The sequence below is a fragment of the Amphiura filiformis genome, chromosome 17, assembly GCF_039555335.1.
Source record: "Amphiura filiformis chromosome 17, Afil_fr2py, whole genome shotgun sequence".
Classification (NCBI taxonomy): domain Eukaryota; kingdom Metazoa; phylum Echinodermata; class Ophiuroidea; order Amphilepidida; family Amphiuridae; genus Amphiura; species Amphiura filiformis.
Genome location: NC_092644.1, coordinates 64,008,758 through 64,025,139, shown reverse-complemented (window position 1 = coordinate 64,025,139; position 16,382 = coordinate 64,008,758). Strand labels below are relative to the sequence as shown.

The window sequence follows — 16,382 nt, the reverse complement described above, 5'->3', positions numbered from 1 at the left end:
CAAGATATTTCAATTTCATATCAAAATAAACAAACGAATTTATTCTTTTGTTTAATTAAGAAAATGGTGAATATTGAATCAACAATTTACATTAAAAAGTAATATTCTGTGTTTTTGTTAATTGTAGAAACAGGTTACGTTCGAAAACATTAAGCATTCGGTCCGGCATTGTTCCAACTCAAATGAAATTGGCAAAAGTCATCCCTCTCTACAAAAAGAAGAGTAGGCTGGATGCAGGTAATTATAGACCTGTTAGAATTCTCCCAGTTGTCTCCAAAATTTTAGAAAAGGCTGTCTTTTTCCAAATTCTCGCTATTCGCAATAAGGGCGCCGCCAGCGGTTTGCGATGTAATCGTTGTGTATCATGGGAAAAGGTCGACATCCAAGTCCGCGCAATACGAATATTACCATGTTATTACATAGGAACACGTGACAATATTTTTTAGTTTGTCAAAATAAATGTGTTACACGCGAATCGATACTCAATAATACTTAATAATGTGATTTGAAATGTGCACAATTAATTTTTTCTCTATCGATTTGCGTGTAATACCGTTATATTGACAAACTAAAAATATTGTCACGTGTTCCTATGTAATAGCATGGTAATATTCGTATTGCGCGGACTTGGATGTCGACCTTTTCCCATGATACATCACGATTTTCCCATGATACATCACGATTACATCGCAAACCGCTGGCGGCGCCCTTATTGCGAATAGCGAGAATTGAACAAATTCCTGGTTGAAAATAAACTTCTTTATGAATTCCAATCTGGCTTCAGAGGATCATACTCAACTGACACTTGCCTCATTCACCTTCAAGATCATATCAGAAAGAAAACTGCTGCTGGCTTCTATACTGGGATGATTTTATTAGATATCCAGAAGGCATTTGACAGTGTTGACCATAACATCTTGTGTAACAAACTGTCTGCCATGGGTGTTAAGTCCACAGCCTGGTTTGAATCATATTTTTGTGATCGTAAACAAATTGTTCAAATTGATGGGGTTGAGTCTGATCCTCTTGTCATAACATGCGGAGTTCCCCAAGGCAGTATTTTAGGTCCTCTTTTATTCCTATGCTATGTTAATGACATGTCCACTTCTATTAATTGTATTATGCTGATGATAGTGCTTTGATATATTCCGACAAAGATCCAGAGAGAATCAGTCATGTTCTTCGTGATAACTTGGAGAGCTGCAATAAATGGCTTATAGAAAATAATCTCTCTCTGCACACAGGCAAAACTGAACTGATTCTCTTTGGATCGAAGCGTAAGGTCAATAATGTTTCTGATTTTTCTATCATTCTTAACAATGGTCAAATAATTAAGTCTAAGCATACTGTTGTTTATCTTGGTCTAGAACTTAATCAGTTTCTTGATGGTGAGGAAATTGCAACCAAAATTGTGAAACAAGTTAATTCTCGTTTGAAATTCCTCTACAGACAAGCAAATTTTTTAAATCAAAAAGTGAAGAAAATGGTCTGCTTAGCTCTTGTTTTGTGCCTGTTTGATTATTCTATTTCCTCCTGGTATTGTGCCATTTCTAAATATCATTCGATCAGATTGCAGCGAGCTCAGAACAAAGTTATCAGATTTATTCTGGGCAAAGATCACATGTATCATATTAACAAAGCTGACTTTCAGGATTTAGGCATTTCAAATATCAGGACAAGGGCTGAGCAGCTCCGTTTGAACCATGTTTTAAATATTTTTCATGATGTTTGCCCAAGCTATATGAAAGAAAACTTTGTCAAATTATCTCATCTTCATCGTTATAACACTAGGGGTAGCAATTTTAACTTCCAAGTTCCAAAAATTTGTATTTTATAATAATTATGTTTTTGCATATATGTTCTGTGCAATATGTTATTTGACTCTTACGATGATATGCTTAATAAACTCAAATCAAATTAAGTATAGTAGGGAGGAAAAAACTGTCATTCAACACAAACATAAAGTATGCACAAAAAGTAACGCAGCTGTTATAAATACGCATATAGCTTCAGAACTAATAATTGTTTTCACAATATTTTAACATAAAATGAAGGATGATTTATTTACGCGCATTTTGATACACAAATTGTCCAATTTTGTTCAATGTTAACAATACAGCAGTGTTTTGAAAGAAAAATATCCCGAAATAAAAAGTTACAGCTATTTGTATTCATTTGAAGTAAGCGCGAAGATAATGGCGGGCTTTACGTGCTACAGTGCTGGCATAATAACCATTGATCGCTCTAAACTACAACTTTTAAATTTGGGTGTGTTTTTTAAAGCACTACTGTGTTCAGGGGAAAGAAGAATTACGCATCGCACACTAGCACATTTAAACATGAATTTATAAATGGAATCATAACATGCATAGGCAGATATACTAGAGTAAAAACTCCGCACATACCTGCCTGTGCGGGGACTCGGGCGAGCGCTCTACCACTGAGCTACACAGACTGTCCCTGATAAACAGGACTCAAGTCTGGTACATTTGTAAATTCATGTTTAAATGTGCTAGTGTGCGATGCGTAATTCTTCTTTCCCCTGTATATTGATATTATTAAGAATAACGATTAAGCATCATTTATTTGATCTCGTGCGCTAGTTTGTAATGTTTGAATGTTCCAGTGTATGATGCGTAAGCCTCTTTCTCTGTTTGTATGATTATATTAGGCTGGCGGGTAAGCATCATTAATTGATATCGTACACTGGTATGAAATGTGTTGTTTGTACAGTCTGTGTAGAGTTTTTACTCTGGTATATCTGCCTATGCATGTTATGTTTCCAAATTCATGTTTAAATGTAGTGCGCGATGCGTAATTCTTCTTTCCCCTATATATTGATATACATGTAATTAAGAATAACGATTAATTATTAATTTGATCTCGTGCGCTAGTTTTTAATGTTTGAATGTTTCCATGTTCCAGTGTATGATGCGTAAGCCTCTTTCTCTGTTCACTACTGTTTTGTTAATATTGAACGACATTTGATAAATGGGGTATCAAAATGCGCGTAAATATATCATCCTTCTCTCTATGTTGAAATATTGTTAAAACATTTAGTTCTGAAGCTATAAGCGTATTTATAACAGCTGCGTTACTTTTTCTGCAGACTTTATATTGAGGGCTTCAATGATGAACTGATGGACTGTCCTGCCCTCGACCTTTGATGTCCTGTTGATCGGATTAGGGCATTATATAATGAAGGGAGCTCAAGTCCTTGATCACGGTTGAGCGCTGGAATGTGTTTTCTGATCTGAATGGCCTCCCACCAGGCCGGGGGGATATTCTCTGTCTTCACGATTCAAAACCTTCACGATTCAAAAGGTATGAGCATACACAGTGATATTAAGTATTATAGGTCTAGTAGTACATGTAGTAGTACTTTTCAACTTACAATGAATGTTTGTGCATGCATGAGCAATAAAAGACAATAAAACTGTGTTTATGGCTGAATTGCGTTCAAGTGTGAATTTAATGGCCCATTCAGTGATTTGCTCGTTAAAGTCGGTAACAAAATTCAGAGTTTGGTACCGTTGTCATTAGCCATACAGGCTGAGTCAAAAAGAAGTAAACTCATGTTTGAGGGGCTGTAACTCGAGATCTGAAAGGACTCTGCTAAAAATAAAAATACCACTGGAAAGAGCAAAGTCTACACGTCTAAATAAAGAAAGGAATGGTTGCAATTGCTCATAGCAAACTAAAGTTATACTCATTTGAATACAACCACCCATTTTTGTAGTTGCACACGGCTGATTGATTTTCATCCATTTCAATTTCGACGAATCAGCAAAGGGCTAACAGGATTTATTGTTGAAAAGACAACTTTTGCTTTTAATTATTATTCAACAAAGTGCATGACGGTAATATAGTTTGTAGGGATACCAATTCAAGTCTTTACGAACGATCTGGCAGAAACTTGATTGGGAATGTTGGGTACAGGATTGAGCTGATCTTTAGTCTCGCTGTAACGCATGTCTAACTCTAGCAATGTTCACTTGTGATCTAGCAGTTCGTGGTCTGCCTGAAGCTTCCGGCTGTCTGTTCCTTAGTGTCCCATGCATATTGAGCTTGTTCACATTCTTATATACTGCTCCCTTACATGAAACCTGGTTAGCTGTAGGAAATTGGAGACGAAAAAGACCCTGATCTTCAGTGGGACTCGTAGTTTCATGATACTTCGTCAACAGAAACGTGCGCTCGGCTCCCGTGCGGTAAATTGTGGTGCCATGGGGATTGTTATTTGGCTCGTTTTAATATAATGTAGTGCAATGAGGTAAAATTCATATTGAAAAGAGCCCTTTAACATGTATATAGGAATTATTGATCGAAACCACACCTACCACAGAACTTTATTTGCATTTGAATATCGCGCCTTACCAATCAATATAATAGGTAGGCCCCTACTTGGGAAGTGAAACCGCGTGCAGCTACAAAAATGGTTGGTTGTATTCAAATGAGTATAACTTGAGTTTGCTGTGAGCAATTGCAACAATTCTTGTTTTAATTTAAACGTGTAGAATTTGCTCTTTCCAGTGGTATTTTCATTTTTAGCAGGTTCCTTACAGATCTCGAGTTACAGCCCCTCAAACATGAGTTTACTTCTTTTTGACTCAGCCTGTATAGCCATGCGTCATGAGTTGGAACAATTTACGTTTCGTTACTAAATTTTGAGGATCGTGCATTATTTTAGTAAATCATATACAGCAAAGTAATGATTCTATAAGCAAAAGTGAACCTTATCTGAAAATGAAATCTCTGATCTATTTAGTTAATGCTATTAAAATGTGATAGGTGCAACCCCGAAGCAATTATATGCTAAATTTTGCCCGGGGGGGGGTACTCAGTACAAATGACCATACGGGGACGTGCCGCAAACATGGGTAGCATTTTCAGCCTTCTGGTATATCAATGACCCTTTTTCAAAGCCTATTTTGGTATATGAATGGGTCCTTTTTCAAGATTTTCTCAATTTTTTCAGAAAACAGCCGAATTTTTCCTTAATCTAGCCAAAATTTTCCCACAATTTTGGGAAAATTTGTAAAAACTAAGACAATTTTGGGTAAATTCGGCCAAAAATTTTGACTTTTGGTATATCAATGGGTCCAAATTTCTTGAAAAATTGGTATATTTATGGGTCTTCTTCCAAAATCTTAGCGGCACGTCCCTACCAAAACCAAACTTGAGTACCCCCCGGGCAATTTTGCTGGGCACTAACAGCCGAATTATCGGTCTCTAAGAACTCTTTTGATTGGTTGCTAAGAGAGTAATATAATGTATTGAGCCAATCACCAATAAGGTAAAAAAAAATAGGGCCTACGGGGATTATTGCTTCAAATTGCTAAGAGATCTAAAAGCCATATTATGATTGGTTATCTTGTAAACCAATCGGGGGCTCTGTAAGAAAGTAGTGCCCATGGGGAAAAGTTGTCTTGAAGTTGCATCACCTCAGATCCACCTCACATTTATCATAAGGCCAAAAAAATATTGTTGTGTTGCCCTCAAGTGGAAAAATGGGAAATTTGGGTAGGACGGTCGGATTATTCTTTTTTATTTCTTCTTTTTTTTTTTTAAACCTTCAGTTTTTAAAAATCCCCTCAAATATTAAATAATGCTTGTTCAATTAGGGGACATTTGTCAATTTTGACTTCTGGATACCTGTTAGACAACAATTAAAGACTAGTCTTACAATAAAATATTAATTTTAAGTGAAAAACATTGAGTTTTTGAACAAATCTGTAAAAATCATCATTCAAAAAAAAATTGCGACCCTGATTTTACAGGATTTAGGGTAGGACGGTTGAGGGCAATACAACAATATTTTTTTTTGGCCTAATGATGACACCAGTATCTAAGCTAGCCACCCGTCTGCCCGTAATTTTAGACGGGGAGTTTGCTCCTGGGACGGGCAAAATTAATGCATGACAGATGCTACATTATAATTGTAGGTATGAAACATCCAACTAATCAAACATGTTTACGGGAAACTCAAACTCCCAATCGTTAGAATTATATTTTGTTTTAGCATTAAACGTTTCATGTGTTCTAGGTTGGTAAATGAGAAAGCACGGATACCACCAACCTCATATTTACAACCTAATCCAAACCGAAAAACAATACAAACAGTTAACTTCGACTATACAGCATGTCTAAAAAAATGTACAAGTGAAAAGCGCCCTCTTTGGCAATTAGAAAATACCGTTGTGACATGATGCTTACATCAACGTCAAGAGCGCAGTCTTAGCTCTCAAATGCTGTTTGTTCTGTTCAATTTGCTTGTTTTAATCTCGAAAATGTTTATTTAACAACGAAAGGTTAAAATCACAAGTGTGCTACTTTTACTAGGGAAGAGAGCTGTATGTGAATCAATTATAGCTGATGTTGGTGCGTCTAATACACTCCTCCCTTCGGAGCTCGTGCATTAGATGCAACAACATCAGCGCGCGTACATTATTTTGTCTAATTTCTCTTTGAACAATTGAATACGCGTTCATTAACCTATAAGTGTGCAATATTTGTTGTCTTGACTGACAAAGAGAACAGTATTTACCATGATAAAATCATTGACATGCACATGTCTTTAATTTTTATTTAATTAAATTTATCTTTTAATCTGTTTTAAGTGGAAAAAGAGAACCATTGTTCCTGTATCATGATAAAACAGTGAATAAAATTGTATTGTTGTATAATTGATGCATTCTTTTGATTTCATAAAGCAACTCTTGATAAACTTGATGCTACAGGGTGTCCCAAAAACAGAGGCCCCTCATTGCGCCCTCTTTTTCTCCTATTTCAGAAAAGTTGATCAAGTATACGTTGGTTTGGTATGTAAAGAAGCCTTTACCCGTTAGCTTTAATAAACCGAAACAATTATTTCAATCGGCTCCTAACTTTTGAACATATGCCATTTTAAAGAAATGTATCTGGTTTTTCACTCTGTCCACGGAGGAGGTTTGGCTACTTCAAAGATTGACAAGTGCATTTACCATGCATGAATATAAAACATTCCTCGATGATAACTTTATAAAATAACAACTTTATTTTAGGGTATGGGCTTTCCCAGTGGGCTTATGGGTTATGGATTTTGTTAAGTGTCATTAATTTGGGCGAAATTTTTGCTATACTTGCAATTACTTTATACGTTTTTCTCGGTTATTTTATGCCTTTTTGTTTTATTATGTTTCTTACTTTCTTACTTTATTGTTTCTTGCTTTTTTTTATTGACAAAATAAGTCATTTCTCTTTTTGGAATAAAAGGTAACCATGAAAAGGGCTGTTTAGTTTGTCTTTGGCTCTTTTAAAATGAGTTTACTGTGCTGCTCTGCCCTCTACCTGGTTGCCTCCTTGACGAATACAGGTTTCAGCCCTAGTCCTCATTGCATCAATTGCGTTGCGTACCAACCTTGTGCGCCGGATACTTGCGAATATAGCAGTAATACGTTTGCAAAGATCTTGGATTTTGCCGCAAATGAAGAAATCAAGTGGTGTGAGGTCTGGTGATCTTGCAGGCCACTCCACAGCATGACCCATCCCAACCACTCTGTTTGCTATCCGTGGACAGAGTGAAAAACGGGTACTTGTCTTTAAAAGGGCATATCTTCAAAAGTTGTGAGCCGATTAAAATAATTGTTTTGGTTAACAATTAAAGGTTTCTTTACATACCAAAATATATTTGATCACTGATTTACATGTAAAGCTCTCTTCCCTAGTAAAAGTAGTACATGTACAATTGTGATTTTACCCTTTCGTCGTTTTTTTTAAACTAAACATATATCTCGAGATTAAAACAAGCAAATTAAACAGAACAAACATCATCTGAGAGCTAAGACTACGCCCTTGACGTAGTCTTAGCTCTAGGCTAACTGGAAAAGTGTAATTGACAAACCATTCTTTATGTTAAGGGCCAATTTTGTGCCTATTTTTGCATTTTTCTCAAAAATTATAGCGTATTGGTGACAAGTAAGACATGTATATTATAGGGGCAAGGACTACAACTACTGCACTGAAAATTCAGCAACTCAAGGCAAGTAGTTATTGATTTATTGATCAAATATTGGGTTTCCCTCATTTTTGACTGTAACTCTAGAACTGTTGTCTGTGTTGAAATATAAAATTTCCAGTGCAGTAGTTGTAGTCCTTGCCCCCGGCCTATAATATACATATCTTACTTATCACCAATGCGCTATAATTTTGAATGCAAAAATAGGCACAAAATTGGGCAGGGATGTAGTACCCCCCCCTTAATAACATTTTTATTGCCTCTGTCTATGGCTCTGGAGTCATAAGAATAGCTCCATGATGTCTTTTAATTTGATTTCAATCTTTTACTTATGAAATAACATGAATGCTAGTTAGATAATTACCACATAAAACAAATATTAACTTGTTTTTATATGCTGTTCACGTTTTAAATGTCACTTGGCCAATACCCTCAATGGTAACAATTCTAGTTTTTATGGAACGTTTGCTTTGTTTTACCATATTTTGTTAATTGACCTAAGTACCAATAATAAAACTATTGTTCCACTTGTTTAAACCGTTTCATGTGATTTCGTTTTTAAAATGTCACTAGGCTATACTCAATGGTAACACTTCTACCCCATTTCTAGTTTTTATGGAAAGTTTACTTTGTTTTAACATATTTTGTTAATTGTCCCAAGTACTAGTAATACAGATATTGTTTCACTTTCATAAGGAAGTTTAAGAAAGAAAAGATTTGCATTTAAGATGTGCTCAACGTTTATTCGTATCATTTGCAGAGCATTTATCGAATTTACAACACTTACACATTAAATCGCTTACCAGTATAACGAACATGGCGAGTATGTGCAGGTTCCTGGTTTTTACCTTTTGCACGATTACGGGCATCATGAATTCAGCGAATGCTCATGTAGCAAACAAGAAGTTGTTGGATGGTAACACTGATGTTAATTTCGATGTTCCTTCAGAGCCATTTGACGCAAGTATCTCCGATAATATGACCAGAATTCTTCAAATAACGATTCCTCAAATGGTTACGTTTCTTCAGAACATTACGCTGAACACCATGAAAACAGCCGACGCAGTTGAACCGATCGTCTCCTTGATTCCTCAAATCCTTGATCATCTTGATGACTTTGTCCAATCCAATTCGACAGCTGCAAAACAAACCCAACTCTTGCAAACTGTGGTTTCTGTGTTACCCACGATAGAAAATATACTCCAGATGCTGCAAGAAACACAGAATCAAGTAATGGACATCGTGGAAAAACACGACCAACAACTATCCCAGCAACAAGACGCATTGAAAAACCGCGATAATGGGGTCAATGCAATTCAAACTATATTACAACAACAACAAGAGACCCAGCGTCAATTAACCTCAATTCTGCAAGGACAGCAACATCAACTGGACAACCAACAAGCAACTCTCGACAAAGTTATAGACAGTTTACCAGCAGTTCTTGAAATGGTTGCACTCTTTTCAAACCTAACTCTAAATCAGCACGCGGATTGGCAAAATCTACTCGAAGAACATCTTCACATTCTTCGCAATCAATCGGAACGTCAATTGCAAGCCACGCAGAATATTGAAAACACTCTCCAACTGCAACGTTTGATGTCAATCCTTGGAATTATCCAACAAGAATCAGGTGCAAATCAACAAGTTGGTCAGCGCGTTGAAGGCAGTGGTATACGTTTGGTAGGAGGTACAAACAACCGCGAAGGACGCGTCGAAGTTCAATACCAAGGTGTTTGGGGTACAGTATGCGATGACGGATGGGATGCGAATGATGCCAGAGTCGTGTGCCGTCAATTAGGCTATCCCTACGGAGCAGCTGTGGCCAAAAACGCGCTGGAATCTTTCGGATTAGGATCTGGGCAGATTTGGCTAGATAATGTGGCTTGCATAGGATCTGAAGAAACTGTATGGGATTGTGGTCATAGGGGATGGGGCAACGAGGACTGTTTTCATTTTGAGGATGCTGGTGTTGTATGCACAGGTAGGTGCAGTGTGTGATGCTATGTAATATTAACAGTTTTTTATGGATTACAAATAAGTGACCGGCCATATATTCTTAATCATTTATACCCCCTTTACTGGTAAAATCGTTGATAAAAGTATTGGATGTGTTCAAAACATTTTAACATTTTAACGTGTTTAATAACATTTAAATGTCGGGTTATATAAAGGTCAGGAAAACATTTTTGTAAACGTTTTATATGAAAAAACACTACAACGACGTTTTAGAAATGTTGTCAAAATGTTATTGTAAAATATTTTGGCAAACATTTTTGCAATATATTTTGTAAACTCTTAAATTGCATTATGTTAGACTTTTTGTGTTTGCTGGGAGTACTGTAGGGTATGATATCAGCTTTTTATAATGTCGTAGGTTATACACAATCTTAGCTTTCCATGGATAATTTTAAATTTGATACCTTTTTTACTTCCCGATGATTATACGTATTCGTGATTATTGGTTATGTTTTATGACAGACATGACAGAGGGCCTTTGGAATGAAATTTTGAAGAAACTACAATAGGAAAAAATCTTTTCCTTATATTTAGATTTGCACATTTTTATATTTGAATGCTTAAACTCAAGTACATGTCCATGTGCTATTTTATGTATTACTTACGCCTCAGTTTAAACCTGATAGAAACATACTGGTATTTTTGTGGTAAAAACACCTCTACACTTGCGACACTAGTTTTGGGCTCACCAAAATGTTGCTTTATTCTCCACACTCTAATTACGTCACTGCTAGCTTATGCGCGGCACTTACGACGAGTTGGTGCACTTCATTTTAAACCTGACAATCAGCATAATAAACACACAATAATGGTCTTATTTTGCAGATTCGCCTGCCGGTATGTCCACGGTTCGCCTTAGAGGCGGAAGTAACTCCAGAGAAGGTCGTGTCGAGGTCCAACATAACGGAAACTGGGGTACAGTGTGCGATGATTCGTGGGGTTCATATGATGCCCGAGTGATCTGTCGCCAGTTGGGGCAACCATATTCTAACGCTGTGGCCAAGTCAGGAGCATACTTCGGGCAGGGGCTAGGGACCATCTGGTTAGATGATGTGGCATGCACCGGATATGAAGAGGAGTTGGAAGATTGTCAACATAGTGGGTGGGGAGTTGAAAATTGCTCCCACTCTGAAGATGCTGGTGTTACGTGTGGATAGATGTTTGCTGCGACTACACATAAACGTTAAACGAGAGTATTTGGAATGAGTAATTGATTGATAATGTAATTGAGTTGGCGGACGAGTGGGTGAAATAAAAATGAATGAATAAATAAATGAATAAATGAAAGCAAAAAAACAAAATAATGAAAACATAAGGGTAAGATGTATGATATAAAGAAACAGGCGAAAGTGTTGCATAGATAATGATGTAGATATAATTTACATGATTATTTCGGCTGCTACAATGTAGATAGTAATTAAGGTTATGATTTAATATTATGCTTCGTAGTGTATGCCTAAAACGTAAAACTATACTCTACAGATCCTATTCTAAATTTATATTATTCTATGTCTGTGATATTGTATAGAATGCATGTGTGTCGCCCTCAATTGCTGGAAAAGATGCAACCGTTCTCTCTCATTTTGGCTGTTTTACAATTTTCGCCTCGGTCAAATTAATGTTTAATTTTTTTTTGATGATATATCCACGTCATCTCAAAATTAAAGGGAACGTGTATGGGGAAACGAAATAAGACCTATTTATTCCGAATTATAAAAACATGTTAAAATTAAATTATGCTATTAAAGCATAAGGTAAACAACCTAGCTTGTTAAAAATAATTTTTCAAAGGTAAATTCGTAAGATTTTAATTAGTGATTAAATTAGATTAAAAGCTTTTAAACAATTCCAAACATAAAATTCAAACATTTTGCTAGGCAAATCCGATGAAAAAGTAACTCACTACTTTAGCTTTCGCCATCTGGGCTGACGGCTTGATCACAAGTGTCTTGGTCCACTGCTTTCCCCGCGAAACGGCTTGTTGACATTTCCCGGAAGTGATGTTGCTTTTATCAGTGGATCGTATACGTGATCGAGAGAGACGATACCTTCGTCGCGGTTGATTGCTTTGGCCCCCTTTTCGCGGATTTGGATAGCTTCCCTTATTCTTCTGGTGAATTCGTTCGAGTCCCTGTCAAGTACTTTTGTCCCTCCCATTCAATGACGTGGTTTTCTTGAGCGATGTGGTCAGTAATGGCTGATTTGTGTTGTTCAAAAGTTGATTCTTTTCTGTTTGCTCTTGTGAATTTTCTTTCGGCTATTGTTTCAGAGTCTTTCTTGTGTTCTTTGAGTCTTGTCCCAAACTGTCTTCCTGTCTCCCCTACGTAGGACTTGTCAACCCCTTTACACGGGATATTGTAGACAACGTCACTTCTCTGCTCTATGTCATTCTTGTCCTTCGGGTGGACTAGAAGGCTTTTTAGCGTGTTGGTAGGACGCATCGCCGTGGAGATGTTGTGCTTTTTAAATATTCTTTGAAGCCTCTGCCAAGCCTGACGGCTTGATTCAAGCCGTCAGCCCAGATGACGAAAGCTAAAGTAGTGAATTACTGTTTCATTGGATTTGCCTAGCAAAATATTTGAATTATTTAATTATTTAATCTACAATCCTACAAATGCATCTATTTACTGAATTCCAAACATAGTTTGACACACCTTACCGCAAATATGTTTGTGCGGAAATTTAAATGTTTTTAACATCAACTGCACGGTCTTTCCAAAGTCATGAAAGTATAGAAATTTTAAGCAAATATCTAATTTCATCTGAAACTTGCTAAAACATAATGGCACTGATTAATAACTTCCATATTAAAGACTGCAACTAACGGAGTTCCAAATGCCCTCAAGACTAACAGAGTTCCCGATGCCAATAGCATTGATTTGCTGCTGTATATAGTGCCACCCCAACCAGATTCAAATAACGTGTGTTATTAGTGTTTTCTGGTATTTGTCAAGCAATAGACATTTTCGTTTTATTTTGTATGTTTTACACTGATGAAAATATGCTAAATGCGCTAAGGATAAGAAACATTATCACATATGTGATGCGATCAAGCAGAATCAGTCGGAACTCGGGAAAATTGATTTTGAGATATAGCCATACAAAGGAAATATTTCCTTTTGTTTCCTCTTGTTTTGGAAACTCTTAAATTGCTCATATCTTTGGAACTGGTTGTTCAATTTCAATGGGGTTTCCTGCCAAATCTAGATTAGTAAATGCTTTTTACTATCCTATAAGAAACTGAAAATTTAATATTTCCGTGTTCCGACTGATTTTGCTTGATCGCATCACATATGATGTAGTATCAGTATCATGTAGCTGGATAAATTATATGATACTCAACAACAAAACTGGACGCTTCATAATAAATTTATACATTCTTGTATTTTTATTCATAATCAAAAATGGTATAATACACGCTTATAATTGACAGTTATTGATATATAGTACATTTACATCTATAAACAAAAGTATAGTTAATACAGGTAAATTTGTACACAAGAATAGATAAAGATTATTATAGCGAATCTCTCTCACTGATGTGTGTAAAATAAGCATCAACATTCATTGCAAACTTGATCGAAATTATCCTGCTCACATTTTCACTACGCATAATGATATTGTAATTCTCATAATACTTTGTATTTGCGCTTTTTAAAGCCACGTTCAGAGATATTGTGTACAAAATTGTTTACCTAACTGGTCCAAGAATTTAGCACATATAGTTCCATTTGATAATAATAGCTCATGCTTTTTCACAAAATATGTCAATAAAATAAATAAATTAATACTTTTATTTGAAAATAATAAGAAAATAATTTCGTTCCCATTTTTCCTTTGCAGAACCTCCCTTCTGACTACACTCTAGTTACCAGTATAAGCCAACGTTTATCCATCGCGTACAACGCTCCATTTTGCGCTTTCTGTTTTGCTTTCCGTTCTCCAGTGCCATTCGCTGCTTAGTTAACGTATTCGCTGTAGAAGTGGTGATGTAACAGAGTTAATCACCATAGCGATAGGTGAAACATTATAATGTATAATTCTGCATCGCACCATGACGGACACAATAAGATGGCGCTGCACGAGATGGGTAAAGTCTTTTGAATTTGCCGGGTTTTACCCATATTGAAGCCTGCCCTCCTATTGTGTACGCCATATCTCGAAAAGGCTAATTGTATATCAAAGAATAGGCATAAAGATCTGAATCTTAGTTGTATGGAAATTTCACATTATGCAGAGTTCATGCACGTTTCGCTCGCACCTGTACGATTAGTGTCTTCGAAATAGCGGTATTATATTCAATCTATGATTAGATACATACAGCACACACAGAAATGACAGGTGATGCGTGCAGCCTACTTATAGTGCAGGGCAATACATTCGAAGCTTGTTTTCACTTATCGCTATGGTAATTAATCATGTTACACTACCTCTACGGCGAAATGCTCGGGCCTTAGTTCTCCTTCTATAGACGAATCCAACGAGCCAAGTCATGGTCAGGATTTGGTCGGCCATTTTTGGGTCCCCGCAGCACCTAACTGGTGTTGTGACTGCCCGATTGGGTGGATTAAAGCCGCTTAAAAATCGATATTAGATTCTTTTGTGTTGTAAACTGTCATCTTTCTTTTGTCTGACGTGTAACACAGGTGATAGAATGCAGTTTAAAATACCCTCCAAGGCCGCATCATTTCACATTTTAGGGGAAATCGAGCCGACGGGGACCCAGCTAATGGCTGCCATTCAATGGTGTTGGAATGCGTGAAATTGGATTCGTCTATAGTCCATTCGGCTTTCTCTACAGTAGCGTGAAACACTGCACACGATCAAAGGTGTTGCATCTGTACTAGCGCGCGATTCAAAGCGAAGTGCCTGCGCCCTACAGATACACCGCCTTTGATCATGAGTGCATTACACACAAATCACAAATGGATTACAGACGTTTAACGTAATTTAAAATACATTGGCAAAAGTGACGCTGCCTTTGATATGTGTCACAGCTGCGTGAATCAGAGCAAAACGAATACTAAAAAGATACCAACAAATACGTTTTTTGTAAAATCACCATCTGATGAGTAACTTACTTTATCCGGCCGTTGAATGCATTTGGCTATTTGACTATCCCTTTGAAAGATTTAACAAAAGTCTTTCACACAGGGGGCATGTTTTATTTAATGGAAATGACTATAGGGTTCATTATTTTGAATCCCATACTCCCTCTGTACGGGGATTTACCTATATCTTCCACAACTGGATTGAGTATTTCAAATGGAAGTTACCCATGTTGTCTATTCTATTTGAAACCATACTTCCTCTGTTTAAGACTTTAGCTAAATCTTCCACATAGGGAGTGTGTATTTAAAATGGAATAGCACAGTATCACGATAATACTCTTGTTTGAAGATGGCAGGATGCAATTGCCTTTCAAAATAAAGTTTGGTGAACATTTGCCCATTATTGTCTTGGCCTGTAAAACGCTTAAATTGACAATAATATAATACGAATATTTGACAAAGTCAATATTTGAAAATATAGTGAAGCAATTTAATGATATAAGGCGATATAATTCAAAAGGCGCAGGAGATATATAACAGCAAACCGGAACAGGAAATGAAAAAATAAATAATTATGACCAATTTCAGACTAATATATCCGTGTATACACACACTAAACAGAAGTATTACAACATCTCCAAAATTGAGAGTTAACATTCAATCGGCTTCTACCATTTCTACATTAAGCTTTATCATGATTCTTCTCATGAAACAGATAAAACTAGCCTAGTCACAATGTTCAATATTTGGTGGTAAAATTCTTAGGCTACAAGAGCTTAAAATGTCGGAAGTCCACCAAGAAATCGTCTAACGCAGAGTGGGTGAAGCTTTAGGTTATTAGAATCCGGCTTCAGGAGATATTAAGGGTTCATTTGGTTCATGCCATCCAGGTGCTCTACAAGGACTCCAATAGTGCTGTTATGGTAGATGGAAGTATCTCAGAGTCTTTCCAACAGGGGCGTAGCCAGCTTTTCTGGTCAGGGGGGGGGGCAAAATAAAATTTTGGGGGCACAGACGAAAAAAAATACAGTTGCATCATACAATACATAGAGACAAAAGGCTTTATTGGGATGATGTGCGCGCGTAGCGCGCAAAAAATTGGTATTTTACACTATTTTCGCCCATTATCAGGATGGAAAGGGCTTAATCTTTGCAATATGCGCGCGTAGCGCGGAAAAATTGTGTATTTTCGGGCTGAATTTCGGTAGAAAAGGGCTCCTTGTCCCTTTTCTTTTCCTTTGCCCTCCTGATTTTCCCTTTTATTTTTTGTCAGAATGGCACTTTTTTCTTTCATTTTTTGTCTTGGGAGTTGTTGC

At 36.7% G+C, this 16,382-nt stretch overlaps 1 protein-coding gene across 1 annotated transcript; it reads left to right on the top strand.

Annotated features, from left to right (window-relative positions):
- The first annotated feature begins 8,761 nt into the window (after positions 1–8,761).
- Positions 8,762–14,710, top strand: LOC140138155 (uncharacterized). The gene is made up of 2 exons (XM_072160088.1): positions 8,762–9,980; positions 10,841–14,710. Exons 1-2 carry the CDS (start codon positions 8,813–8,815, stop codon positions 11,170–11,172), a joined length of 1,500 nt encoding a protein of 499 aa, XP_072016189.1. The 5' UTR covers positions 8,762–8,812; the 3' UTR covers positions 11,173–14,710.
- The last annotated feature ends 1,672 nt before the right edge of the window (positions 14,711–16,382 follow it).

What these genes read in the sequence shown, in the direction of transcription:
- LOC140138155 (XM_072160088.1), top strand. Translation starts at nt 8,813, where the DNA reads ATGGCGAGTATGTGCAGGTTCCTGGTTTTTACCTTTTGCACGATTACG. An exon ending in TGCTGGTGTTGTATGCACAG is followed by an intron (nt 9,981 to 10,840) that starts GTAGGTGCAGTG and finishes CTTATTTTGCAG; the next exon opens with ATTCGCCTGCCGGTATGTCC.